The sequence below is a fragment of the Ziziphus jujuba genome, chromosome 7 (assembly GCF_031755915.1).
Source record: "Ziziphus jujuba cultivar Dongzao chromosome 7, ASM3175591v1".
NCBI lineage: Eukaryota > Viridiplantae > Streptophyta > Magnoliopsida > Rosales > Rhamnaceae > Ziziphus > Ziziphus jujuba.
The window spans coordinates 1,117,791-1,144,879 of NC_083385.1; the positions used below are offsets into that span (position 1 = coordinate 1,117,791).

General features: G+C 34.6%; 5 protein-coding genes across 14 annotated transcripts; 2 read left to right on the plus strand and 3 right to left on the minus strand.

Moving 5' to 3' along the window:
• Positions 1 to 98: 98 nt before the first annotated feature.
• LOC132804511 (EPIDERMAL PATTERNING FACTOR-like protein 3) lies at positions 99 to 3,865 on the plus strand. Its single transcript, XM_060819024.1, has 3 exons — positions 99 to 751; positions 1,594 to 1,637; positions 1,724 to 3,865. The coding sequence occupies exons 1-3, from the start codon at positions 652 to 654 to the stop codon at positions 1,943 to 1,945; spliced, it is 366 nt and encodes a 121-aa protein (XP_060675007.1). The 5' UTR covers positions 99 to 651; the 3' UTR covers positions 1,946 to 3,865.
• On the plus strand, positions 3,823 to 8,348 carry LOC107424125 (casein kinase 1-like protein 1). 3 transcript variants are annotated; one of them, XM_016033850.4, is made up of 15 exons: positions 3,861 to 4,218; positions 4,324 to 4,364; positions 4,981 to 5,050; positions 5,206 to 5,354; positions 5,448 to 5,543; positions 5,656 to 5,726; positions 5,803 to 5,864; positions 5,965 to 6,028; positions 6,110 to 6,194; positions 6,278 to 6,404; positions 6,540 to 6,622; positions 6,699 to 6,762; positions 7,058 to 7,200; positions 7,464 to 7,748; positions 7,855 to 8,348. In XM_016033850.4, the coding sequence occupies exons 1-15, from the start codon at positions 4,143 to 4,145 to the stop codon at positions 7,858 to 7,860; spliced, it is 1,422 nt and encodes a 473-aa protein (XP_015889336.1). In that variant the 5' UTR covers positions 3,861 to 4,142; the 3' UTR covers positions 7,861 to 8,348. The 3 variants fall into 3 exon arrangements, with proteins under 3 accessions (XP_048335204.1, XP_015889335.1, XP_015889336.1); XM_016033849.4 differs by having other exon boundaries at positions 3,859 to 4,218; positions 7,464 to 8,348; XM_048479247.2 differs by having other exon boundaries at positions 3,823 to 4,218; positions 5,206 to 5,543; positions 7,464 to 8,348.
• A 1,710-nt stretch (positions 8,349 to 10,058) lies between these two features.
• Positions 10,059 to 10,829, minus strand: LOC107424085 (uncharacterized). The gene has a single exon (XM_016033780.4). The coding sequence runs from the start codon at positions 10,616 to 10,618 to the stop codon at positions 10,241 to 10,243; it is 378 nt and encodes a 125-aa protein (XP_015889266.1). The 5' UTR covers positions 10,619 to 10,829; the 3' UTR covers positions 10,059 to 10,240.
• An 823-nt stretch (positions 10,830 to 11,652) lies between these two features.
• On the minus strand, positions 11,653 to 17,136 carry LOC107424129 (diacylglycerol O-acyltransferase 1). Of its 8 annotated transcripts, none has more exons than XM_025076589.3 (17): positions 16,978 to 17,128; positions 16,082 to 16,512; positions 15,586 to 15,666; positions 15,304 to 15,377; positions 15,096 to 15,171; positions 14,849 to 14,916; positions 14,554 to 14,677; positions 14,213 to 14,311; positions 13,974 to 14,075; positions 13,765 to 13,901; positions 13,549 to 13,630; positions 13,414 to 13,434; positions 13,180 to 13,242; positions 13,032 to 13,079; positions 12,849 to 12,911; positions 12,688 to 12,741; positions 11,653 to 12,068 (listed from the first exon to the last, which is right to left on the minus strand). In XM_025076589.3, the coding sequence occupies exons 1-17, from the start codon at positions 17,009 to 17,011 to the stop codon at positions 11,964 to 11,966; spliced, it is 1,662 nt and encodes a 553-aa protein (XP_024932357.1). In that variant the 5' UTR covers positions 17,012 to 17,128; the 3' UTR covers positions 11,653 to 11,963. The 8 variants fall into 8 exon arrangements, 7 of the variants coding, with proteins under 7 accessions (XP_024932357.1, XP_060675227.1, XP_060675226.1 ...); XM_060819244.1 differs by having other exon boundaries at positions 16,971 to 17,114; XM_060819243.1 differs by lacking the exon at positions 16,978 to 17,128 and adding an exon at positions 16,757 to 16,938.
• A 649-nt stretch (positions 17,137 to 17,785) lies between these two features.
• Positions 17,786 to 26,724, minus strand: LOC107424072 (eukaryotic initiation factor 4A-8). Its single transcript, XM_060819217.1, is given in 19 exon segments — positions 17,786 to 18,581; positions 19,002 to 19,432; positions 19,586 to 19,667; positions 19,669 to 19,693; positions 19,771 to 19,840; positions 19,981 to 20,060; positions 23,249 to 23,337; positions 23,467 to 23,583; positions 23,662 to 23,772; positions 23,970 to 24,082; positions 24,249 to 24,288; positions 24,663 to 24,743; positions 24,892 to 24,945; positions 25,051 to 25,111; positions 25,263 to 25,308; positions 25,490 to 25,566; positions 25,793 to 25,891; positions 26,018 to 26,049; positions 26,294 to 26,724. Coding segments are annotated over 19 exon segments (2,436 nt in total). The 5' UTR covers positions 26,489 to 26,724; the 3' UTR covers positions 17,786 to 17,948.
• Positions 26,725 to 27,089: the final 365 nt, after the last annotated feature.

The following is a 27,089-nucleotide window of genomic DNA, read 5'->3' on the forward strand; positions in this document are numbered from 1 at the left end:
AAAGTATCCAAAGCATCTTTCTTCTTTCTTCAATAATGATCAAGGTTTTATTTTATTGGAAATAAGAGGTTCTGCCTTGTAGGGGCCTAAGGATTTGGACGAAATAGTGAAGCTTGACAGGATAGGGGCCTGTTGTTGCCGTTGTTGTAGGCTATTATTAACAGCCTTAAGGATGCGAAAAAGTTCTCCTGGGCTTCACCACATAGAAGAATCGAATAAGACAGTTTACAGTTGTCACTGATTTTTTTTTTTTTCTTAATAATAAAAATCTTATTTTATCGTTGAGGATTTCCAAGTGAGTTGTCAAAAGAAACGTATCCCATCCCTTAACTGTCTTCCATTTCATTCTGTTTGACAAGAAGGCAGAGTTACTTGTTTGAGAAGCAAGATCTCTCCTATCAGCACAGCAGAGACAGAAAGAAATTTAGAAGAACATATATTTTGCCTTCTGAAGGATTTGGTCGAGGTGTTTCTGTGGTTCTTTGTTGTTTAGGTCGGTTGTTTTTTGTCTCCCTATTCCACCAGTATTCCTGTTGGACTGCTTCTCTCTCTCTCTCTCTCTCTCTCTCTCTCTCTCTCTTCTCTAGTCTCTTCCTGGCTGCTTCCCACTGGTAATAGTCATCACCATCCATCATTTGGATTCTAATAAAAATGAAGAGAAGGATGTGCTATATTCTAATGGCCCTTCTAGCTGGTTGGGTTTCTGTAATAAGCAGGCCTTTTCCATCAGATATCGTTGCTCACCGACAAGGTAAATAAATTTGTTTGTAATCTGAATTTGACAAGTATTCTCTCACTACCAACTATTTGTCTGATTCACATTTTTTTGCCCCGACAAAGTAAATAAACTTGGTTGTAATCGTAATTCGACAAGTATTCTCTGACTGCAACTGTTTGTCTAATTCTCTTACTCATTTTCAAACTCTTAAAACTTTTCTTGTCTAAAAAAGGTTTCTTTTTAACTTTTTGCTTTTATTTATTTATTTATTTATTTATTTGCTTAATATAAACCAAAACCCAGTCACAAAAGTTTACAATGAAACCTGCGAGAGTGGTTTAAGAACCACTCTCCTGGGAAGCCAAAGATTCAAAAATATGAGGAAGATCAGCACATGATAACGATCCTGAAATATTGTTCCAAAAATACCAGTTACAAATAAAATGAGCTAGGAAGTTTGATTGTCTGGGGATCCAGTTAAAAGACACCTCCTGAAACGAGCTCTTCAAGAATGTTATCTCCTTCATAATCCCTTCCACCATCCAATGGAGATCTTCCAGGCCGTTGGTGTCAAGACTGAGTATGAGTTTCTTGGCATCAGATTCGCACCTAATCTTTGACCAACCCTCTTCTTTAGCCTCTATCAACCCTTGAAGGATGCCGGATGCCTCTGCCAACTCCGGGATATCTGATTGAATAGGGATAGCCCATACGCGAAGCACTTTACCTGCATAATTTCTGGCTACAATGCCTACCGTACTACTTCCCACTTTAGTAGCTGCATCTGCTTCCAAATATTTGATATGCTTTTGCGTATATTTAACTTGATTCCAAATATTTGATATGCTTTTGATATTTTACTGTTTCAATAATAGACCAAATTTCTCATCCTCCACAAGCTGCCTTTGACTCAACACAGGTACAATTTGTCTCCTTCTCTGTCTTGTGCCTGTGTCTCTGTGGGTTTAATTTGTTTGGTTTAAATCTTTGTTGTTGTGTTAAAAGGGTCTTGAAAGCAAGGAAATAGCATATGGGAAAGAAGAAGAATATAGAAGGCAGAGTAGGCTTGGGTCAAAACCGCCAAATTGTGAAAACAAATGCCAAGGCTGCGTCCCTTGTTTTCCTGTTCAGATACCCACAACCACTGACCATATTGGAGTTCAAAATTCCAATTATGAGCCTGAAGGATGGAAATGCAAGTGTGGTTCTTCTTTCTTCAACCCATAAAATTGTTTTCAGAGCCAAAACTCTTAAGATGGATTGGAAAATTTTCCCTTTCATTTCCAATTCTTTGTGATATTTTGAATTTTTTTGTTTCTTTTGTTTTTTTTTTGGCCCATTAGCTAGAAGAAGCCTAATTTAATACAGATCCTAGCCAACTTGAAATCGTTACTTAGAATCGTCGAGGTACTGAGGGACCTTAACTCCATGGATGTATATAGCTCTTGAAAAACAAATTTATTTGAGCCAGAGTTTGGTTAATAGAGGGATGGCAAAAAGTTGTGTATGAACTAGGTAATTTATATTATAACACAAACTCCCCGTATTCTGATATATGAAAGAAATATCGAATGGGCATTTGCTGGACGAACTGCCAAGCAATGTAAATAAGCACTAGATGGGATTGGACACTTGAAATCAGCCTAGGAAAGGCAGTGCAACTGAGGAAGAATAAGATGCAATATGATGAATAATTGGGCTTTTGCAGGTTCTGCAGAAACATATCAAACAATTTCAAGCTACATTCAATTAAGGTTAGCTCAAATTTGTTTTTTCTTGTTTCATTTAACATTATGCTACGGATTACAAGCATATATATCATCATTGTCTTTGCACTGAAGCTCAAAATTAGTGACTTAAAATGTACTTTGGCTTTGGCAATACTCCATAGAAAAAATGGATATAACATGGACCTGCTGAAAATGTAGAAACATATTATCACCCTTCAAGTTATAATTAGAATGCATAAAATGAATAAACCTAACAGCAAGCAGTTTTTAAAACCAAACTCGTGGAATTTTAACAATTTCGAGTGGGAATTATAATGTAGTAAGAGTGTAGTAGTTGGAAGAGTTTTGTGGTAGGTGTAAAACTCAACCTAACAGCTTCAACCATACCTAAAGAACCAAACCTACCTGCACTATAAAATATGACAAAATATATATATATATATATATGAAATGGAGTTGGATCTATTTTTTTAATCTTCTTCTTTTTCCTTGTCTTGCATTGTAATAAGATCGAGAATATGAAAATAAAGGGGGAAAAACTGGTATAAGGGGTTGAGTTGGACCCTTTGATTGTCTTATACTTTTTCTTTGGAATCTACATAGTGAATAAAGATTACAGTTTATTCCCAATTGAGTTAACAATTTACTTCTCAAATGTTCAGCAACTTTCACGTTTTAAACCTGTTCATCTAAAAAAAGAAAGTGATAAAATTGATATTTAAAAGTTGACACGATGTGGAAATTGTTGAAAAGGGATTTTATTAAAGAAAACTCCACAACAAGTTTAGATTTCAAATCAATTTATATCCATTTTTAATCAAATTTTTTTTTGTTTTTTAATATATGACTATAAAAATAAGTTAACTCGTTTCGGTTATGAAACATTTTCTTTTTGATGACACACTGTTGAAATGTAATAAATAAAATAATGGCCTCTATCATAGATCACGTGACAAACAAGCAATATAGTGTAATAATTATATTATTGGTGGATAAAGGTCACGTGACAGACAACCTCTACCGGCGGGAAGGAAGGACTGAGTATGTCTCGGTCCCGCCTAATGCCCTGACAAATTCCACCACGCGTGGCCAACACGCGTACAGAGACAAGCATCCCTCTTTCTCCTTTAAAAAGGAAAAGAAACCGAAATTCAAAAAGAAAAAATAAAATAAAATAAGAAATCAGTGTTTTATTTCGAAAAGTATTTGGTTGGAATCAATAAGATTATAAAAGAAGGCGAGATGATATATATATGTAGATATGTTTATATCTATAGAGAGAGAGAGAGAGAGAGAGAGGGATGGAAGAGCTCCCACGCTTTACTCTTCGCATTTTATGTAATGTAGCAAATAACCTGCTGTTCATTTTCAAAATTAAATAATACATATATATATATATATATGTTTTTTTTTTTTTTTTAAACAAAATCAGGGCCGTAGACCTTCCATAGAAAGAGCCTCCACTTCATTTGCTTTTTGCCTACAGTTTCATTGTTTTTAGGCCAAACCTTCTTAATATTTGGGGTTCAATTGGATGCCAGTTCGGTTTTGTTGGCGAGGAGTGTTTTGCTTTTCTCTCTTGTCGTTAGATTTTTAGATTTTTTTCTTTTTTATTTTTCCTTCTCCTTTTTGTTGCATATTATTAGGGTTTGATATTGTAGCTAGGGTTTCGAATTTCTTTTTGGTTGCGGAGGATGGAGCCTCGTGTTGGGGGTAAGTTTCGGCTTGGACGAAAGATCGGTAGCGGCTCGTTTGGGGAGATCTATCTCGGTTTGTTGCTTTAATTGGTCTTCACTGTTTATTGCATTTCGTTGAAATTTTCAGTTAAGTGGGCGTTATAGCGTTTGAATGTGTGGTCGCAATTGGATTTTGCAGGTACCAATTTTCAGACTAATGAAGAAGTTGCAATTAAGCTTGTGAGTGTTTTCCCTCTTCGGTTTCAAAATTGCTTAGTGTTTCTGGTTTTGTATTGGTGTGTTTTATTGAAAGCTTCAGATTTTATTTATGCTTTGAAGTTTGTAATGGTTTAGGATTTTTATTGGTTTTGTGACTTTCTAAACTTTCCACTTTGGGTTGTTAATGAGAGTCAAACATATTTGTTGGCTAACTAGTTATAATGTACTATGAAAGTATTAGGATAACTTTGATTTCTTATAGACTTTTCGTTCAATTTTATAGTTTTTGTGTTATATTATTGTTACTTATTCACAAATGATATGATTTACATCTTGATTTAAGGTAATTTAAGATTTCTGTTTCACTTAATTTTGATCACTAGTCGAAGTTACAGATAATTGAAAGTTGAGTGATCGACTTCTATGAGATGCTTGACGGTGTAATGAATTGGTGTCAGTGATTTATTGAAGTTATAACGTGCTTGCCACATTTGTCCTTGTCATGGAGTATACTTTTTTTTTTTTTTTCTCCCTTAAATCTGTCTTGAACTTTGTTGTTCTTAGAACCTGTGTGTTTATATGGTGCTTTACTGAAAATGGACGCTTTATGATCCGAGTGCTTATTTGTGATTTGTAGGAAAATGTCAAGACAAAGCATCCTCAGTTGCTGTATGAATCAAAGTTATACAGGATCCTTCAGGGCGGAAGTAAGCAAGTTATAAGTTATAATAGATATATCTTTTTTTACTGTATAGATTATTAGAAGTTCTTTTGTAAGGTTTAGTCAACTGCTTGGTTTTGGACTTTCCTGTCCATTCATCTTATATTCCCTTTGCTGTATATTAATATTTTGTTCTTGCAGCTGGGATCCCTAATGTGAGATGGTTTGGAGTCGAAGGAGATTACAATGTTTTGGTGATGGATTTGCTTGGTCCTAGTCTTGAAGATCTGTTTAACTTCTGTAGTAGGAAACTTTCTTTGAAGTCCGTTCTTATGCTTGCAGATCAAATGGTAGGTATGGTTGAGTTTTTCTATGTTTTATTTGCTTGTGTAGTTTTAGTTGAAACATCAACCTTTTGGATTATTGACTTTTTTTCATTTCAGATCAATCGTGTTGAATTTGTCCATTCGAAATCATTTCTACATCGCGATATCAAGCCAGACAATTTTCTTATGGGTCTTGGAAGGCGTGCAAATCAGGTTTTTTACTAAATTTTATATTTAGACATGCATGTAACATGTATGTGAATATGGATGTATTTTATATCAGGGTGTCAATGTCTGTATGTTAATGTTTTTAACTTTTATATAGGTCTACATTATTGACTTTGGTCTGGCTAAGAAATATAGAGACAGTTCAACCCATCAACATATTCCTTACAGGTGAGAGCAATGTGCCATGTATGTGTGTCCCCTAAAGACATTGTTAACACTGCTCATATTTATTTTTATCCTGCAGGGAAAACAAAAATTTGACTGGAACTGCAAGATATGCAAGCATGAACACTCACCTAGGGATTGGTATGTCCAGTCTTTGTGTTTTTGCCCTTGGTGTTTTCTTAATGAATTTCCTGCCAGTTTATCTGCCTTATTTTGATGAAGTTTTCCCTTTCCTTTATAGAGCAAAGCCGGAGAGATGATTTAGAATCTCTTGGATATGTCCTTATGTACTTCCTAAGAGGAAGGTGATTATGGTGCCTACCTGACATTTATGTCAATACAGTTCTGTCTTGATAATTTGCTTAATGATGTACTTTGCTCTGCAGCCTTCCTTGGCAGGGACTAAAAGCAGGAACAAAGAAACAAAAGTATGAGAAAATCAGTGAAAAGAAAGTTTCTACTTCGATTGAGGTATGTTGAGAAATATGTGTATGCATCTTTTCTGGCATTTGTGTGGCTTCTTGCAACTGAAGGTAGTAATTTTTTTTCCTCAGGCCCTCTGTCGTGGCTATCCATCTGAATTTGCATCATATTTCCATTACTGTCGCTCGTTACGATTCGATGATAAGCCAGATTATGCCTATCTGAAAAGAATATTCCGTGACCTCTTTATTCGTGAAGGTTTGACTTGTTGCCTACCATACATTTTTGCATTTCTGGCAGTGTTTTTACTGTTAAAAAGCTGGTCTCAGATTTTAATCTGTTTGTAAACCAGCTAGAATAGCATCAGTTTAATTCATTAGTATTTTTCTTTAGGTTTCCAGTTTGATTATGTGTTTGACTGGACAATTTTGAAGTATCAGCAATCGCAGCTGGCCACTCCTCCGACACGTGCACTTGTAAGTTGTTTAATGCTGTGTTGCTTATATTCCATCCACACTGGATGCATATATATTTGATGCTTGCCTGTTGTAGGGTCCTGGTGCAGGAACTAGTTCTGGAATTCCCCTTGCTGCTGCAACTGCTGACAGGCAGACAGGTAGTTGTCTGGCATTGTTGCTTAGATTGATTTTTTTTCCTGCAATGACTTGGTTATTACGTCTGTAGAAGGTTTTCCAGAGAGACTATGGCTGCTGTTTACCTTTTGTCCTTTAAAGTTCTCTTCAACTTGTTTTGATGCCTTTGTTTACTTTTCAGAGTATTATATATTTGAATTTTGCCAGTTAGTTTTGTGACATACTCTATTATTTCTCAAATTTTGTATTTAGAAGTTGGATGGGTCCCTTAACATAAATATGGGGTTTAAACTTTTTGCTTCTCCAACATACTCACAGGTGAGGAAGAAGGCCGACCTGTTGGTTTAACTTCAACAGATACCTCTCGACGGAGAGTATCAGGACCAATCTTGAATTCCGGAAGCTTTTTGAAGCAGAAGAATCCAGTGGCTAATGATTCTTCAATTGCTAAAGATGCTCTGGTGAGTTTTTGGGTACATATTATTTCATTTCAAATTAAAATATTTTTTGGCCGTTCTGGAAGTTCTTTGATTTCTTTGATTGCTTTGGATGTTGGCATTTTATAATTTTGACAGTTTCTTCATGATTTCATTTGGACCCTGTTCAGTCTTCTCCCACTTTTTGTGCATATTCAGGCCAACTTCCTTTATGTAATTATTTATGTGAATAAACTGCTATGCGACCTCATATCTAAAGGTTACATGCATGATGCTTGGACTTGTAGTTGTCAAATGCCAATATTTTGGGCCGATCAAGTGGATCATCAAGGCGGGCTGCTGTTTCTAGCAGTCGTGATGCATTTGCTGGAAGTGATTCTGATCCCCATCGCACTCGCACTGCTGATGCAAGTCCTGGAGCAGCTTACAGAGTCTCAAGTGGGCAAAGAAGTTCGCCTGTTGGATCTTCAGACCCCAAGCGATCATCATCTGCAAGACATACCTCACATATAAGGAACTATGATGGTGCGCTCAAAGGCATTGAAAGTCTACAGTTAGACAATGAGGAGAAGGTTTGCCATTGAACTCTGTTGTAGGTCATACTATGTTTGTGTGCTTCTGTTTCTGAAGGATGTTATATAATTTAACAACTGGAATTCTGGGTGTGAATCTTTGCAGTTATAGCTTAAAGCAGGTTGAGTACATCAAGGAGAAAAACCTAAATTTTAACGACCTAAATCAGGGCAATGTGGCCTACAATAGTTTGATGTTCCCAAAAAAAAAAAAAAAAAAAAAAAAAATGTAGTTGGTGTGTTACAGTGTTGGTTTGGCAATGTTGTTTGCACTCGCAGGTTTAATCTTTGCTGGCACTGTAGATTGGCCATGTATTCATATCTTTTAATTCCTAACAATTTTCACTTTATTTTGAGCAAAAGCGGTGGTATCATGTACCAGGAAGGGTATGGAAGGCTTACGTATTATATGCAATGCTGCATACGAATTGAGTTGAATTATTATACTAATAATTCAATTTCCAAATAGATGAACTGTTTTTAACTTGAATTGCGTTGTGTTTTATTTTATTTTATTTTTATTTTTTTTAACTGTAAATTTTAAAGGATATAGAACCCGAAGTTCCTTAACATCTGAACTTTATGGATTTCATTCTTCTAGCCCGTTGTGTGTATTGAGGTAATTTGGGCTTTCCAACGTGCTTCCTATTCTAATGTTAACATTCAAATTAACTGCGAATGTATAGTTTATACGTTCCCTATTCCAATTATTGTTTGGCATTTTATCTATTAACATGTTACATATGAAAATATTTAGTGTGTACTAAGCTGTAGCTACTCTTACCAATATACTTTTAGCCAAAAAATAAAAAAGCTACCGTTATCAATGTCGGCTAATGGTGTTTTTGTAAATCGCATGAAGCTGAACGCAACCTCTAGGTTTCAGTGACGAGAGGTACGAGTTGATTAAATTATAAATTAACTACAAACTGAACATTAACAAGAGGAGAAAGATTAAACCAACTGGCCACCATGGTTTATTGTATATCAAATAAAATATGAAGATTACTTAATAAGGTGTTTAGATAATGACAAAGTTAATGGAAAAAATGAAATTTTATTTTAATTGAATAATTTTTAAGAAAAATTTGTAGGTTCTAATAAAAAATAAATTTTATAATATAGAAAGAAAGAAACTGAGATGAAAAATAAATCTTTTCAAAAGATATTATTTTAAAAAAATTTTAAAAATTAATTTTATATTTTTTTAAATATAATTTTAGTATTTAATTTTAATATACAAATTTATTTAATTTTTTATAAATTCTATTTTTTTCTATAATCAACCAGATACTATAAAAAAATTCCAACAAAACTCATTTTAGAAAAATTAATTCCTAGAAAATTAATTTTTAGAAATCAATTTCCTTTAATATTTTACTTTTTACTTTAAGCCACATAAGCAGAATATTTTGACGAGAGGAAAGATTTAAGTGTTTTACAAACCCAGTTAATTGCTCATCTTCTTACAAGAACATTCATAAAAAAAATGTGAGAATATTTTCAATTGCTTGGCTTGCGTTGCCATTTGTTTAGAATTAAGTTTTTGCTAAAAAATTATTTTCTAAATGTATTTTTTTCCTCGCATTTTTTTTAATAAAATTAGTTAGAATATTGAAGAAACGAAATAATTTGAGATTGGAAAGAAATTTATACAACTTCCTTTAAGCACAAATAGAAATTCTTCTAGCAACAGAAAATAACATTTACGACTTCGACAGCAAAAAGGCAACTTCTTCCACAACTAACCATAAATTGACCAATCATAACCATGGAAACTTAATCCCCACGGCGATGATACTGGAAGCTAAAATATCTACAATAATAAGGCTCTAAAACAGATTTCAAAGCTGAGGAAATCAGCTTGAAAGGTACTTGATGAAGTGATTATGATTCTAACACGTCTCCAATAAGACTTGGATAAGTTGCTGTCAGCCTGTCAAACTAAAATTAATTATCAGGCTGCTCCAAAGTTCAAACACTCTTACATAAGCCTCAGAATTCTACTTCTAAGTTTCATACGGCAATTGTTACCAAGAAATTTTTTAACTTGAGAATCTTTTTCCAGAACTTAGGAAGAACACTAGTGGTAAAACCCACATCCATGAAAAGCCTACCTCCGGATTGCAGAAAGTTTCAAAACGTAAACGATATAATATATAGGAAAATTTTCAGATAATATAATCTTGACTCTGAATAAATCAGCTTCAAGATGAACAACAATTGAAATACAAACCCATAAAAACAAGTGCTTCCATACCAATTATCATCAACAAATTCTGGAGAGAGAGAGAGAGAGAGAGAGAGAGAGAGAGAATATACATTAATTATTCATCAATATATAATATTTATAAAACATAATGAAACTTGGCGGTTCACAATATTACTAAATTCAAAGACATATGAGGCAGTGCATAAATTAAACAAGGAAAAAACAATAAAAAGAGAAAAAGCAACGAAACAGATATACCGACAAAAAGATATAATAATCACTACCAGCCATAGACGACTCTAGAGCACCTTTCCTTGAGCCACCTGAAGCTCTTCCTCAGAGACCCTTTGACCTTGCCTTCCATGGCATAAACTTTATAGCTAGCAACCCTCTTCTTCCTCTGCAGCTCTGGATCACCAAGGCTCCAACTCTTTGAAATAGACCCATTCGTTGATTTGCCTTTCTTCAATTTCGAATCATTTCCAATCTGGGTTTGGGTTTGGGTTTGGGTCGGGTGCACGGAGGATGCATAGGACGCACTGTAACACCTGAGATCTTGCATACCACTGATACCAGATGGAGTGGGTCCACCACTCCCATAATAGCTTTCTATCTGCATTCTTCCATGTCCATATGATTTGGATCTGAAATCTTCCATGGTGGGTTTAAAAGGGAAATAGCCAAAAATTAGATTTGGAGCTCTCCTTCTAAGAAGGCTCTGTTTCTCTCTCTAATGCCTCTCCGATGGCGTTTCGAAAGAGGGTTTGACAAATGACAATTTTACAAAGACAATGATTTTATTTTTTTCGTTTTATTTAATTCCTTTTTTTTTTTAAACTATTTATTATATATAAAAAATAATTTATTAATATGGTTCGTGGCAGCTCTGATTATCATGGTGTTGTGACAGTCGGTGCCAGGGTGGACTTTACTAGAAGCTATTTTCGTTCCCTTTATATATATATATATATATATATATATTTTTTTTTTTGTTTTTGGTAATTATGGATGATTCGATATTTTCGTTCCATATTGATGATTCAATTTGTTACGCCTTCGTAAACCGTGAGGAGTCTAAAACAAGTAAGTCTTGACGATAATAATAATAATTAGAATCGGCCCATATATGACAGAGCTCGTGACAGGCACGTGATCAATTTCATTTCTTTCTACCTATTTTTATTTTCTGGTTCCATATCTTTACAATCTCTCTCTCTCTTCCGAAAAACTTAAAATATTGTATTTATGAAAATATTGTCGAATGTCATTTATTAAAGAAAAATTCATATAACAGAACTTCTTACACATGGTTAAACTTCAGACTTTAATTGACCACTAGTTTAATTGTTTCGCTCTCCAAAAACGAAAAACCAATCACCTGGACCTAGCATTCAAAAACAAAACAAAGTTCGATGTCCCCTCGGTTGACCGTTTCTTACAATTCAATAAGTTGAAAAGGACATCACATCATATGAGAGAAATTGAGAAGATAATAACATTTGGTAAGTTGATCCCAAAAGAGAGAACAGGGTATGAATAAAAAAACAAATTAAAATGGAATCCACCCATGTGAGATTGGTCAAACTCGTACTTAATTAGGCCGCCTCATCCATCAGGCGCTTCACTTTAAATTTTGGGAAGACGAAAAGCAATTAATTCAAACCCCCGATTAATAGGTGTGGCAAAGTCGTATAGGAAACAAAGGGAGGCGGAAAGATCCCAATAACATACTCCAAAATTTAACCATATACAAAATTCCTCAGTAAAAACATGTATTCGATCGATGACCAACTTCCACTTGTGCTACAATATAGTTGTTATCGTCAACTGTTTGTGCATTATACCTCAGAATTATATGTACAGTTAATTGAATTAACATGGAATCTGCTCAACTGGGAAAATGGGTACGGCTCATGATGAAACATCTCCCGAGAAGCAGGCAGCATCATACATTATACATGGTTATGAAATTCTCCAGACACAGATGTAGAGAGCCTATGACTTCACTCACTTCGTGCTTTTCGGTTCAGCAAGTCATGGTAATATAGAAGCACACACATAGGTTGACCAAGAATACAGAAAATGAACCAAAATATCATATTCCCCACCTGGAAAAGATTTAAAGAAATAAACAAACCTCGATAATGTAAACAAATTCCGTATTAAGGATAGAACAAAAACAAGACACGTTAATTTTTCAGTTTGTTTCTTTGCAGCTTATATTCAGAAACTAGAAAAAAACCCACCACCCACCTAACCACCATGGACCACCATATAAAAGCTATTTCCAGTAACAGGCAGGCAGTTGTCATACCAAAAACCAGATTGGCATCCCTCCGGCAGCAATGCCACCGAATTATGGCCAAAAATAGCACTGAAATAGAGCGTATTCAAATTACCAAACTTAATTTTCCCTCTGTGAATTAGACAGTGGTTCCTTTTAAGTTTACCTTAATTTTAACTTAAGACGTGTTGTGTACCTCAATTTAATAAACCCATAGCAGATCCCCTCCATATTACCTACTGAATAATTTAGGTGATTTTGATTTTTAACTTTGCAATCCAATTAAACCAGTGAAAAATTAACATAAACTTTGATGTCCATGATTCTTGGCACCATCCGTTTGATTCCCTTTCAATGAACAATCTCAAAACGCAGCTTAGTTTGTAACCTGGATGCTCACAAAATAAAGGGGTTAAATACCCTTGGATAAAATATACACATACCATTGAGCTTCTGAACCTTTCTTGCAGGTAATTTGTGATCAAGACCAAGGGAACCTGAGCCACAAAATAACGCATTTAAGTCCCATGTCCATTTTTTACTATACAAGTGAAAGCTTTTGAATTAACAGAAAGACCCAGATTGACCTTGGTATGATTTTTACCTGGAGCATAATCCCAATAAAAGCCCAGAACTTGAATATGTGGCAAGGAACAGCAATACACAGCTGAAGACAATTGAAAATAAAATTGCATGTCATGTCGGTCAATAATGTAGCTGAAGAACATAGGACAGTGGAGTTTTAGGGATTAAATGAGCAAAAACACAGCAAAAGAACCCAACATACCTCATGGAATATGGCAGATACTAGGAATGCAATTACAACAGCAACTCCCTGAATAAAAAGCAAGTGAAACATTATTAGAACTTCTCAAAAACTTGTGATTTTAAACGTCAAGTTCATTGTCTAGATTCAGGGAGAAATTATCAATCACCTTTGAAATTCCGTTCTGTAAGCATGGAATATAGATATGACGAAACATCCATTTATGAACAGGCTGTAATGAAAACCCACAACTAAATACACTTTATCCAACTCATAAAAAGATAGATTACTACACAACAGCATTTACCAGAGTAGACAGCAAAAACAGCAAAAACAATCTCTAATTGTAGTTAATAGTCATAACTTACAAGACAAAATAGAAAATTAATTATAATAAACTTACCATGTTCCACAATCTCCAATACTGATAACAGCCGCAGAATCAAGAGGGACATGCAAGAAACACAAGATTAACAGACTCCCTTAGGCATAGTCTGCTGGAAAAATGGAACCAAACATATTTATAGACAAAACCTACCTCCTCCACTGTTTTCGCATTCCACCAATCTTTGTAGAACTCCCGATCACCAAAACAAAGAAGTTCAGCAAGTATGTTTAACCTGAAACAGCCATTAACTCTAAAAAGTTGTAAAAATTTAAACATTTTGAAACATCAAACTAACATGTATATCATATAGATTAGAAGTACAAAAAAGTAATAGATGCCTCACTGAAGTAAGAAGCAAACATATACCAAAGGTGAAAAAAGCAGTAGAACATGCAGAGCCACACATATAAATTTGGAACTGAAAGCTTCAAAACCCTCTCTATGGCATATAGTAGGTTCCCCTTCAAAGGATGTTGTGAATTTTTGACAAGAGGATTAATATACTGCAGAAATAAAGAAACATCAGAAAACCAGTGCCAGTATTTACTTGAGGAAACTAAGCATACTTTACTTACTTGCTCAATAATAAATCCCATGACTCCTGTAAAGATTATTAACTTGACAAGTTGACGGAACACCCAACCCTTTCGAATGCATGTTGTACGAGGATAGCTCAGCTACAATAGCAATGCATCATATGATATAATATCAGTTACAAGAAAGGTATCCCAAGGCAAACTAGACAGCATAACAATATTAAAAACACCAACAAGAAAGCATTGCATCAAAATTGGATATTGAAAGTATTGAGTACCTGATAACATAATGTTGGAGCAACCATGAAGTATGCCAAACTTTTGAAGCTAACATCATAAGTGCAATCCACAGTAAGGGAACTAGGCGGAACTTCTCCCTATGATCATCAAAGGAGTATTAATTTTAAACTAATAATTTTTCATCACATCCAAATTTTGGCTGAGAAATATTTGATATAATCACAATGATACTTTCTATTTCTATTTTAATAATATGTACAAGAATATTAATATATATAATCATAATAATAATCTTTCAAATCATCAAGTCAAATGAGTTATCCTTCTATTCAGTTCTTTTATGTGAAATTGTATACCGATAATGATATGGATATTTTACCTTATCAGTCAATTTGGCAAGTGCTCTTAAATCATAGTTCGTATGCGCATATGAGACCAGTTTTAACCACACAATACAAGCAAAGAGCATCAATGCAACACCAGATAAAACAGCAGAATCACACCTGCATAACATATGATCATTAACTCAATGGAAAAACTTTACTAGTATCCCTATGTCAGCCAATCTAGGATATGAAATTATTTTACTCCATTGACCAACAATCTAGACGATGTCAAAAATGTGGAAGGAAATGTGAAATCTTATCAGAACAAAGAAGCGACAAGGAATGAACCTGAGAATCACAAAAACTGGATACAAAATTGATGTTGTAGTGATAATGATATGAAGACAAATAACAACCTGCAATATTAAACAGAATGTTACCTTTTAACAGAATTTAATAATTATAACATTTAATCCCTTAGCCGTCCTACAAATTCTTGATTTTTGAGAAATAACAATCAAGAGGATCCTAATGGTAAGATGATGGCCTTTCCACAAAACACACAAATTTATTGCACTTGAACAATCGGACTTACAGGGTCAGATATACACTTTCGTTGTGCTAACTGCTCAACTGCAAAAGCAGCAAGTGGGAATATAGGAAGAGTAAGACTGCAATCAAAATCAAAATGCTTCATAAAATCTGTCAAACAACTTGAACTAAACAAAATTCAAACAGGATAAAAAATAATGTCATTCTTAACTAGAGTACAAGCGAAAGCAAAAAGGGAAAGAGGATATTACCAACACATAAGTAGAGGCCAATCTCGCAATGACGTTGAACTAAACCAAAAGCCAGTCTTCATTAACCAACCATACTGCAGTAACAACCCAAAGACAAGGCATGCAAATTTAGGCCTAAAGCGACAAACTTGCAAAGAAAAACATACTAAATTCAACATGACTGATTAGAAACATGTATTAAGCTGTATGCACACCAAAACGCAATCTATGCACTCACATAAAACTATTTTAAACATATTTTAATTGCGGTACAAATATAAAAGCAAGAAACAAGTGGCAAACCTTCATCAAATTCTCAATAATAAGCCTGCTGTTTACAGCAACAAGTACGACAATGCAGAGATTGAATAGACCTGCATGGCTCTGTCAGAAAATTCAGATTCATAATTAGAAGTGGACCGTCTTAAATTCAACGACAAGCAAACAAGTACTTGTTAACTGCTAAAGTTTCCAGAACCAACCTAATGTAACTAATTTCTTGATACAACCCAATCGAAAATTCGTATATGCTCATTTAGATACAAACCAACTCCACGGAAACTAATCAATGCATACTAATAAAATAAATAAAAAATAATATATAAAAAAAAATACCAACCACCAAAAGATCAAACAAAATGAAAACATTTGCACTTGACAACATTATTCCATTTCATACAAGTCTACACGTTCAGAAATTAAAAAAATAAAATAAAAAAAATAAATATAATAAACCACGTAGAAATTAAACCTCCTCTCCTACTTCTTTCATTCATTCATTCAAATAAGGTGTCGCTACCTGTTTGAAGATTGCGTCTGAGCTCAGAGGGCTCTCCTTCACTCTCTTATGAGCAGGAGCCGATGGCCTATACGCTAATTTGAAAGCCGAAAAATCCTTTCCTCCTCGATCATCACCGTCTCCAATCCTTTCCCGAGCCTCCTTCTTATCACTCACCTTGGCATTGGCAGAGGAGACCAAAGGATCGTCAACGGCACGAATTCTATCCTTATCATCCTCGCAATCGCAATCGCTCCCGCAGGTCGAGTGTCTCATCAAACGCTGCTCGGAGGAGTTATTATCAGCCAGCAGCGCATTCGTTTTGGAGGTGGAATCCGACATCGTTTTGGCTGCGGCGGTGGAGCTCGATCTCCTCCGAATCGAGAGGTTGAGATCTGAGTCAGAGTGATTGGTCATAGTAGTGGCGGTGGTGCCGACACTTTCCGGCGAATCTGAAATCGCCATTCAAAGGATTACCTATATTAATTTTGGTTCAAAAAGAAAAAAAAAAAATTTACACTGTGAATGAAAGAAAGTTCGTGCGGAGAAGAAAGATGAATGGAGAAGAAGAAAACTGGAAGAAAAAAAATTGAATTGAATTGTATGAAGAGCAGAGGTGTACAAAGACAATAGAAAAATAAAAGGGGAAATTTCGCGCAGTGGCGGTGAACGTATGGAAAAGCTAAGCGGTTTTACTATAAAGCGTCAGATTTTAATGACGTCAAATTCTGCTAGACTCCAAGCGACAAAATAATAGTTCCCGAACTTCGAAATTTGTCGCTTCGAATTGAATTGTCTTGTCTTTCTTTATTTTCTCTTTTTTTTTTTTTTAGGTACTGAAAGAAAAATATGGTTTCATTTGGGGTTTGGGTTTAACAGAGAAGAACGGCTACATTATATATGTAAATACCCAATACCCAACCAGCTGTCGTCGAGGAGGAGGTGGAGCATCTTCTTTTGTATTCTTCTTTCCAAAAGCACTGCAATTTTTACGCGTGATTTGAAACGTGTATGAGTAGATGCTTGTTTATCTTGTTTAATAAACAAATTGATTTTTTTTTTGCTTTTTTTCTTTTTTGCTGAAATAATCAATTGAATTTTTTTTGCATGATTGTACTATTATAAACTTTGACAAAATTTTATATTTTGTTTTGAAAATATTGGACACGTATGTTAGATAAGTGTAAGAAAATAGCATCTAAGCTTCATTCAAAGGAATCTTCTTGCACGCATTTATTTTATTTTACATTTTTCATTTATGCCTGCTAAGAGGGCATAAAATAAGCAATTAACTCTTAACTCCAGAGTTAAGTATTTTGTGTTTTAAAAAAAAAAAAAAAATTAATTAGGTACGAGTGAAGTTGAACATTCTAGGCAAATGCCGATTGAATTCAGGCCATAACTGCGTTTCAACGTGACAGGCAAAATTCACGTTGACCCTGTAAGGACAGCCACGTGCGGGTGTCAACAAAAACAAACAAAATTATAGATTAATGGATTTCCACCTGATCCGACCATCATATTTTCTTAGTTAGGAAGCAAAGTTTCAACAAAAGGAAACAGAGATCCCATAGCACCAAATATATTATGATAGTTTCGGAAAACAATATCAATTATAATGTACCAATTCATTTATTCACCATTCATGTTCGGCCATCCTTAGCCCGTAAGTCATCCGATCCTTAGCCCGTAAGTCATCCGTAAAAACGTAAAGAAAAATGAGTATCAGTGGAAACTAAAAAACCATGCATTGTATTATAATTAACATTAGCTGCCGGAAAATTTGCAATTTCTGCCATTACACCATTTGGAGGCAGATGATGGACCATTGCCAGAGTTTCAGTAAATACTCGAACAAGAAGAAACATAAAAAATAAAGAAAATCTCATCAGAGGAGATCAGCAACATTTGATGGCAGCTCCTCGATGACCACGTTATAGAACTTCTGGACATCAGACATCATCCTCTCATCATTTGTAGCAAAGTTGATGGCAACACCTTTCCTTCCAAACCGTCCACTTCGTCCAATACGGTGGAGATAATTCTCAGGCTGTGTGGGAAGATCATAATTTATAACAAGGGAGACTTGCTGGACATCGATACCACGCGCCAAAAGATCAGTAGTGATTAGCACACGAGATGAACCAGAACGGAATTCTCGCATAATAATGTCTCTGGTATTCTGGTCCATATCTCCATGGGTGGCAGATACCGTATGGTCTCGACTCCTCATCCTGTCGGTCAGCCAATCAACCTTGCGGCGGGTGTTAACAAAGATGGCACTCTGGGTAATAGCTAAGGTTTCATAAAGATCACACAATGTCTCAAACTTCCATTCTTCTTTATCAACATTCACATGGAATTGCTTTATACCCTCAAGGGTGAGCTCGTCACGCTTCACAAGAATCCTCACAGGTTTGTTCATAAACTTCCTTGTAATATCAAGGGCCTCAGGTGGCATTGTAGCAGAGAATACACCGACTTGACTCTTTGATGGCAGACGCTGGAAAATATCATAGATCTAATAGCAAGAACAAAGGAAAAAAAAATAATAATAAATATATATATATATATATATATATTAACATTAGTAACACCTTTTATTAAAGATTTTGTAATGCTTTAAATGAAGATGACAAATTGGAAAAGCGATCCTTCATTTTTTGTGTGTATTACAACTTCATTGCCCAGCCACTATACTAAAACTAACGTTACAACGTTAAAACAAATGGCCAGAACATCATCATAAACATATACACTTTTATCCTTAGCTCTAAAATATAGGGTACTCATACAGAAATATCCATGTATTTAATAATTCCATTACTGATAAAATATAGGATACTCATTCTGCAGAAGAAAAAAAATATATAAAGATCATTTCACTCATGGAACCTAATGATATTGAAAATAGATTCAGCTTTTGAGGTTGATAACAAACCTGATCCGTGAAAGCTCCTGAAAGCATTGCATCAGCCTCATCCAATACAAACATTCTGATGTAATCAGGTCATAGTGAGTGTCTCCGCAGCATGTCAAAAACACGACCAGGAGTGCCAAAAACAACATGAACCACACTTGACAGGATGCGTTTGTCTTCACGAACACTAGTCCCACCAACACATGCATGTACCTTGACACCAACGTAATCTCCAAGTGCCCGCATGACCTTCTCAATCTGTTGAGCAAGCTCTCAAGTTGGTACCAGAACCAAGGCCTGGCATTCTGTCAAACCATAATCAAGCTGTTACAGAATACCAGAACAGAAAGTCGCCGTCTTTCCAGTACCAGATTGAGCTTGTTGAATTACATCAAGACCCTTGCAGAAGGAAACAATTCCTCCTTGTTGAATAGCTGAGGGCTTTTCAAAACCTATAAAAGGAATTATCCTGCTTTCAGCATTTAATCATTTAGTGATATATGAAAAACAATGCCAAAATCACAAGGATAATACATCACACTTCCATGCTCATTGAACAAATAGAAAAAGAAAAATGTGAAAACATGGTCTTTGGTGATATTTACCATAGGCATAAATGCCCCTCAGGAGGTTCTCCTGCAATCCCATTGAATCAAAAGCATCATAAACCTCATCATATGGTGTAAATGAAATCATGTCCATCAGCTGAAAGTCTGAAAAAATTGAAAATTTAACATTCAACACCAATCACACTCAGCAATCTTTAAGCAGAAAAGCGAAGAAGTCTTACAACTCATTCATTTCAGAATCATACTGACGCGCATCATATTGTGATCCTTCTGGTGCCAGTCCCGCCATGACTGAAAAAATCAGCAAGCACATAGAAAACATCACATTATGATCAGTACTGTTTTTCTCAATTTTTAGAACCAAAAAAAAAAAAAAAAAAAAAAATTATGCATGCCAAAAATAAAATCAAAACTAAAATAAGTTTACTTACACGGGCCAAAAATAGAATCAAAACTAAAAGAGTTTTCTTCTTTACATATTACAAATTTACAATCAACAAAAGAGTAAACACTCATTCAATGCCAAAGAGAAATAAAATGCAAAAAAAAGAAAAAAAAAAAAAAGCCTTGGGAACTCTCGGAGCCTAATAACGTCAATTTTCAGGACCCAAAGAAATCCAAACAAAGCAGCCATCTTCGTAAACAAGTGAAAAATAAAATACAAAATGTAAAATGGGGCAAAGAGCCATTACAGATCAGAGCAAAAAAAAAAAAAAAAGACGAATCAATTGAAACAAAAAACGAATATTGAGAAGGAATTGCAAAGGAAAAAAGAAGGTGAATTCAATCACAATCACCATCCAACAAGGAAAGAAAAGAGTAGAAACTCCAGTGGCAGTATAAAGACGTACCTGCTGATAATGATGATGAAAAACTGAAGGGCTAAAGAGAGACGGAAGAGAGGGTTTTGTCTTACTGGAAGCCGTAGGAGTGTACCGAGGAATTAAGGAACGTGACAGACTTGACTTTTTGTTTCTCTCCCAGAAAGGTTGATGGAGTTCGCGAGCGAGGGCCCTTGAAAATTCTAATGCGTTTACGATTTTATTCCTTTTGGAATTTGGACTTGTAAGTTTATTGTGTTTCCGGATTTGTCCCTGGTTCCAGGTACTCGTTCTCATTTCGGCTGCTTGAATGGGTTGGGCTCTCTACGAAAAACTCAAGAGCCGACGACCCAGGCCTTGTTTTTTCTCATTATTCTTTAACAAATTATTATTGTTCCTCTTAAGCGAAAATGAAAACAAACAACCTCATTAACTCAAAGGGACCATTTCCACACAAGAGAGAATCTTAATTTGAGTTAATCGAATTATATCTTGTAAAATGTCATACAATCACTATTAACTTGTAAAGAAATTCATTACTTAATGCCAATTTTATAATTAAAAATAAATTGATAAAATATGGTTGTCCAAAATAGAATTGCTAATTGATTACTTTTAAGGACAAAAACAATTTATAACTAAATAGCAAAACAAGTTAAATGGCTAAAATAAAGTTAACAAGTTTTAGATGAGTGAAAAATAAATTAATAAATAATAAGAACCTAATTTTAGAACCTTATGGAATATAAACTTCCCAAATGTCTAATAAACTGATCAAAGAATAAAAGCCAAAAAAAATCAAAAATCAAAATAAATAAAAGACAAAAAGTATAAAAAATCTTAATTATATTTACAAATGACTATGATTTTTTCATTCATGTGTATCCATCACCATATTACTTGCAAAGATAAATACATAATTGTATTAAATGCATAAAATATTTTACAAATATTTTGATTATATTTTGGGATTAATTTATTTCTTAAAAGTAATTACTTAGCAATTTTATTTCATATCATCTTCTATCCGGTAGACTTGATAAAAGGGCCTCGACTTATTTCCAGAATTAGAGTTCGACCGCAGTAGCCCCTTTTCCAAAAACTAGCTTTCCCAGACAATGTATATTGTGAAATGGTGGCGCTATAACAAATCCAGAGTACCTTAACTTGTGATGACCAGCTTTGGAAGAAAGAAGCCACTCCTACTTCCTTAAAGATCTACCAGTGTCGTTAAGGAAGTTAATGCCAGTCATAACAAGAAGAGAGATTCTTTAACAGCATCTCGTTTAGCCGACACTCATCTGATTCATATTTAGATCTAGTGGGGAATAATAAGTGAGCTCATCTCGGATCCCAGTGGACGCCTTAGAAGCGGAACTATTGGAGATCGGGGGGGCCCCTATAGAACAACTTCCTACCTCTAACTAGAAATTTTCGTAAGATGATGAGAAAGTTTTTTTTTTCTAGGGTAGATGAAAGAGTTTTTTTTTCTAGGGTAGATGAAAGGAATGCTGAAAGGCTATCCGAGTTCAAGCAGAAAGTATGGAAGAGAAGGAAGTTAGCTCCTTCAGTGACAGCCAAAGAAAAATGCTTCTTTTAAAACAAGTGGCTGAGGAAGGCCACTACAATGGTCTATTAATCTACTAATAAGCCGTTTAATGGCAGTTCCATCTATTACTTTATTGTGAAAGGCCAGATTAGCCCGTTTTGCCATAAGTATCTCCATTTTCCGTTGTGGCTTTGGATTACGACATATGCATTTCTTCAACCTCAAGAGTCTCTCAAACCAACATATCCTGCTCTTTCCTCAAGAATCTTAAGCCAAGAGAATAGGGTTTTTTCTTGGTTTGGCTCGGTTAACATGTTGACCACGGGCCACCCATAGGAACTAAACCGTTCTTAATGGCCATCCTCTTTCTCTTCCTTGACTAAGGACTACGAATTAGGGTAATAGAGCGCAGGGAGGTCTTATTCGTTCTAAAGAGGTATCCGACTCAACACAATCAGCAAGTGCTTTAACCCTCCTATTGATTCTTTCTGGTAAATCCCTCTTCGCCTCGAGTCTGGTAGTACTAAAAGGTTTGCTGCTCTTCTTCTTTCTGAAAGATAGCTATTCTTCACCTCTCAAAATAGGCTACTACTCTCCTTGAAGATATCTTGAGGAAGAACCAAGTGATATCAACATTTTATCGTAAGTGACCAGTGAACCATGGTTCTATAGTCAAAGCAACTTTGTCTCTTTCGTGTACCCATCGGACGGCAGCCCTTTCGGGGGTTCCTTAGGGACCGATTCACTCTGCGTAGATTGATTGAAATCTTGGTTTTCGTTTTCCTTGTGATGGACTTGGAAGAAGGGGACATGTCAGGTATCCGCCCGCGATCATGTCTTCTTAGGTCATTCAAGAGACTCATAACAGCATTTGTGGTGCTCATCAGCCAAGGAAAACTTCATAGCCCATATTTTACTGATTTATTTCTAATTCTAAATCAAATAAGAAATTTAGTATAATAGATGAGTAATAAAATTGCTTCAAATAAATAATGATGGCAAGATATAATTTTAACCTCTAAATATAAAATGTTGATTAATCCAAATTCAGATCTTGTCCAAATCTAAGCCGTGGAATAACCATATATTTTCCCACGCTGAGTAACGACTAAAATAGATAAAAAATAATTTTAATCATTCTAATACATTTGTTTACTCCACATATAAATAACAACAATAATAATCCATAAAAATAAAGGGTCTACCAACAAAGACCTGTTTTTGAACACATGAAAGTTCATTTAATTGGATTTTTTTGGCTTCCATTGGGTTGTAAATGCTTTCTTAGCAGCTCATTTGTCATTAATAGTGTAGCAAATCCATAACCACTATACAAATGGACAACGGAATGTGCACAAGTGGCTTCTAAATTGTGAGATAACATCGACCACACCACCATACCCACCAACTGCTGTAATCTGCTCCAATAAAAAATAAAAATAAATAAATAAATAAGTAAACCCATGTAAAAATGATGAAAATTGATAAATTACAAGTAATTAACTAATGTAAACAATGTTAAAAAGGAGGTTTTAGCAAATACATACACCAGATGGATGCAACGAGATAGAGAAAGCTGATTGAGGAGCACATTGTATTTGTGATAGGATCGCCCCATTTATACTGAAACGATGCATTAGAGGTTCTGCTCCTACTGCCAATACCTAAAAGACATCCATTATAAGTCAGTAAATTTTTTAATTACAAAGTTTACAGTAAATAGGACAACAAAAGAGACTCACTTGATTATCATCAAATATTACATCTTGAATGGATGCGTGAGTTGAAATGTCAGAAACACATTCAGAAGCAGGAAGATTCCAAATTGATAAACTCCGGTTACTCCCACAAGCCTATGAAATTGAAAAAAGGAAAAGAAAAAATAAAAAATACAAAGCATGTCTCCTTAGCAAAGTAACTTGAACAAAATAATTACTTGTGAATGCTAAAAACAATTACCTTTCAAATGGTCTTCGAAATAAAATATGTTAAAAATCTAAGTCATAAATTAAAGAAGACATAATCACAATATTAATACATGAACACTTACCAACCAACTTTCACTCGCATCAAGACCAATGCAGCTAACATATGAGAAATTTCCTTTACGCTTCATGTCTTTTGCTGGCTCAATCAACTGGACACACTTTCCACTTTTGCAATCTAGGTAACACCAAATTTTTTGTATACAACAAAAAGAATTGCAGTCAAAATGCAAATGCTAATACAATATAAAAAAGTAATAAGGAATTAGAAAAGAAAATAAAGAATACTCTGCTCAATTTTTGCCTTAAATCATTAAAAATTAAATTAAAGTCCGGATTTTTACCCCAAATTCTTACTGTCCCATCCTCTGAACCAGTTATGATCTGAATATTGAATAAGATAAGAAGAACAAAAATAGTTAGAAAATAATGCACCATATTCAGTACTTCTAAACACAGTGTCATCTCAAATTTGTAAAACAAGTATTGACTCTCCCCCTTTATCCTCTTTAAATATAGTTCTTCACAGATATTTTTGTCTTGCAGTTATGTCCTTGCTCCTTAATAATTTCTTCTTCTCTCAATACGACTTTTGTATCCCAGGCATTGTTTTTGTTTTTTTTTTTTTTTTTTTGTTTTGTTGAGTAGAAGCCAACCAAAAATTTTATGTACTGCAACATTAACTAATTGCTGAATAGACAACATAATTCTGAAAAAAGATGATGAAGCAACCACTAAAAAACAAGGAATCACCTTACCTGATTAGTAGTGTTTTTGGCAACTATGCAATGCAAGTAGTCTGAGTGTCCCTTAAAAACCATTTTGACTTGACCACTCTCCTTAAAATTACCAAAACAAATCATGTAGGCATCAGCTAGTAAATTTTAACAAAAGCATTTTTAAACCATGCAAGACAACACAGATAGAACTTTTTTCTTTTGAAAGTTCAAAACAGAAATGTAATATTCAACTTCTACAAATACATACCACATCCCAACAATATGCACAAGAATCACCAGCAGCTGCATATATTGATCCCCCCTATTGTAAGGAAAGGCAATAAAAGTACATTCTTATATGGAAAATAATTTACAATGAACATGTGAGGAATGTAACAAAACATTGAACGAATATAAGATCACACACCTGAGCATTAGTAGCAACAGCATTGTTTTCAGGGATTGGTGATAGAGCTCCCCAAGGACCTCTGAAAACACCATAACAGAAGAAGATGTATAAGGATGTAGCTTCATTCATAAATGTTCGAGGCAAACTGAAGAGCCTTTATATTTGATAAAAATAAAAAATAAATAGATAAATAAATGGCATGTTTAACAAAATAGTTTAATTTTGTTTACTTATGTTGAGGATTCACCAGGTCCAATGCTGGCTTTATATGCTTTCCTGCAAAAACAGAACAAAGCAGCAGTTATGATAGGTCTCCAAAACCATATTCAATTATTTGAGGCAACGTTGCAAATGAAAGACGAGCATGAAAGTTAAAATGTTAGAATAAGCCTCGTCTTATTATGCTTTGGGGGCTAATTAGGAGAGAAAACAATGGTAGAGCAAAGCTAGTTTATACCCTGCATTTGAATTGGCAGCTCAGATTTTGTACAATCCTTCCACTTCCATCCTCGAATCCGACCATCATCTCCACAACTGCATAATATTTTATTATAAGAAACTTTTACCATCATAATTAACAACTTACAGATAAAAGTCGAAGAAAAGCAATGAAACTAAACATAGTAAATACAGGCATTCATAAAAACTAACTATAGGGATCACTAACACGCATGGTTTTGTGCATAATTTCCGTCTTTGTTAACATTATCACAAGGTTTTCCTAACATGTGCAAAGCAGAGGGAGCATATAGCAAAAAACCTTATTAACAAAGCATCTTCCCCATCTCCATAAAATTTGACATCATATGCAGGTCCATCATGCCCTTGAAAGAAGCAGTCAGGTTCAGCCACTAGCAAGCTAGGATGGAAAATACACAAGATTTTTTTTTTTTTTTTTTGGTTTACACGAAGCATAAAATGTCAGCTCAATTCAGCCTGTAAAATGTACAAAAATTTAAATAAACACCAAAAGTGGCGTACTTACTTTGGAGCTTTAACACTGCTTAGTCCCAGGGGCTACAACCAAGAAAAAAATATTTGTAATTAACGTCATATGCACTTATATTTTTCAATAACTAATAAATAAAAGAATGAATTTTCATTGCAAACTGAATCTATTCCGTTCGGATACTCAGTTAGATTGCTTAAAAAAATCATGATTAAGCATTAGAATTAACGATTAAAAAGCCTCTCGAAGTAAAAACGAAAACTTTGAAACACAAACTAAACTCGTTAATGGATAGAAAAAGAATTGAGTTACAAGCTTGGAGATGCAGGAGGAAATCGAATAGGAAGCGAGCGAGCCGTCACTGGAGGCAACGACGATGGTTTGGGGGCTTGGATTTTGGGAGGGAGCCCAAATGGTTCTGAATACGGTTCGGGTTTGGATCCCCCGCTCCTTCAATATGCTTTCTCTATAGGCATCTTCGTCCCAGTTCCTTGCGTCACCGCACATATCGATACGACGAGTAGTTTTAAAGCCTTTTGCGAAATCTAAGCTCTTTCTTTCTTCGCTTCGCCGTCGTCAGGTACAGTGTGGCCAGCGCAGCTTGCTAGCCCCGTTTATCTGGTTCCTGTTTTGAACGACATGTCGCAAGCGTAATACGCAGCTTATTTTTTTTTATTTTTCATTTTTATTTTTAGAAAAATATAATAGCAGCGATAACAGATTTTAGTGGCATCGATATTCACTCCAAAATGAATATTATATTATATATATATATATATATTGAAAAGATAAATGATTATTATATAGATTTGAGCAAAATGGAAAATAGATCGGACTAAATAAATAATAAACCAAGCACAGATTTCCTGTGTTTCATTTTTTGTTTATTGAACTATTGAAGCGTGTAATGGGTTTTTTTTTTTTTTTTTTTTTTTGGTTTTGCATTATGTTAACGATATAATACGAACAAGATTTAATTGACCAAATATACTCTTTAATTTTGATTTTAATGATTTTTTTTAATTATATGAATTTTTTAGTGCTTTTTGAAAATGCATTTTAAATTATTAAAGTGCTTTTTGATAATAATAATAAGAATAAGAAGAAT

Coding starts and splice junctions, on each gene's coding strand:
- LOC132804511 (XM_060819024.1), top strand. CDS start 652: ATGAAGAGAAGGATGTGCTATATTCTAATGGCCCTTCTAGCTGGTTGG. Junction 752..1,593: donor TATCGTTGCTCACCGACAAG/GTAAATAAATTT, acceptor TTTCAATAATAG/ACCAAATTTCTCATCCTCCA. Junction 1,638..1,723: donor CTGCCTTTGACTCAACACAG/GTACAATTTGTC, acceptor TTGTGTTAAAAG/GGTCTTGAAAGCAAGGAAAT.
- LOC107424125 (XM_048479247.2), top strand. CDS start 4,143: ATGGAGCCTCGTGTTGGGGGTAAGTTTCGGCTTGGACGAAAGATCGGT. Junction 6,029..6,109: donor ATGTACTTCCTAAGAGGAAG/GTGATTATGGTG, acceptor TTTGCTCTGCAG/CCTTCCTTGGCAGGGACTAA. Junction 7,201..7,463: donor CAATTGCTAAAGATGCTCTG/GTGAGTTTTTGG, acceptor TTGGACTTGTAG/TTGTCAAATGCCAATATTTT.
- LOC107424085 (XM_016033780.4), bottom strand. CDS start 10,618: ATGGAAGATTTCAGATCCAAATCATATGGACATGGAAGAATGCAGATA.
- LOC107424129 (XM_025076589.3), bottom strand. CDS start 17,011: ATGCTCCACCTCCTCCTCGACGACAGCTGGTTGG. Junction 14,917..15,095: donor GAAAGTGTATATCTGACCCT/GTAAGTCCGATT, acceptor TTAATATTGCAG/GTTGTTATTTGTCTTCATAT. Junction 14,312..14,553: donor TTGCCAAATTGACTGATAAG/GTAAAATATCCA, acceptor TGATGATCATAG/GGAGAAGTTCCGCCTAGTTC.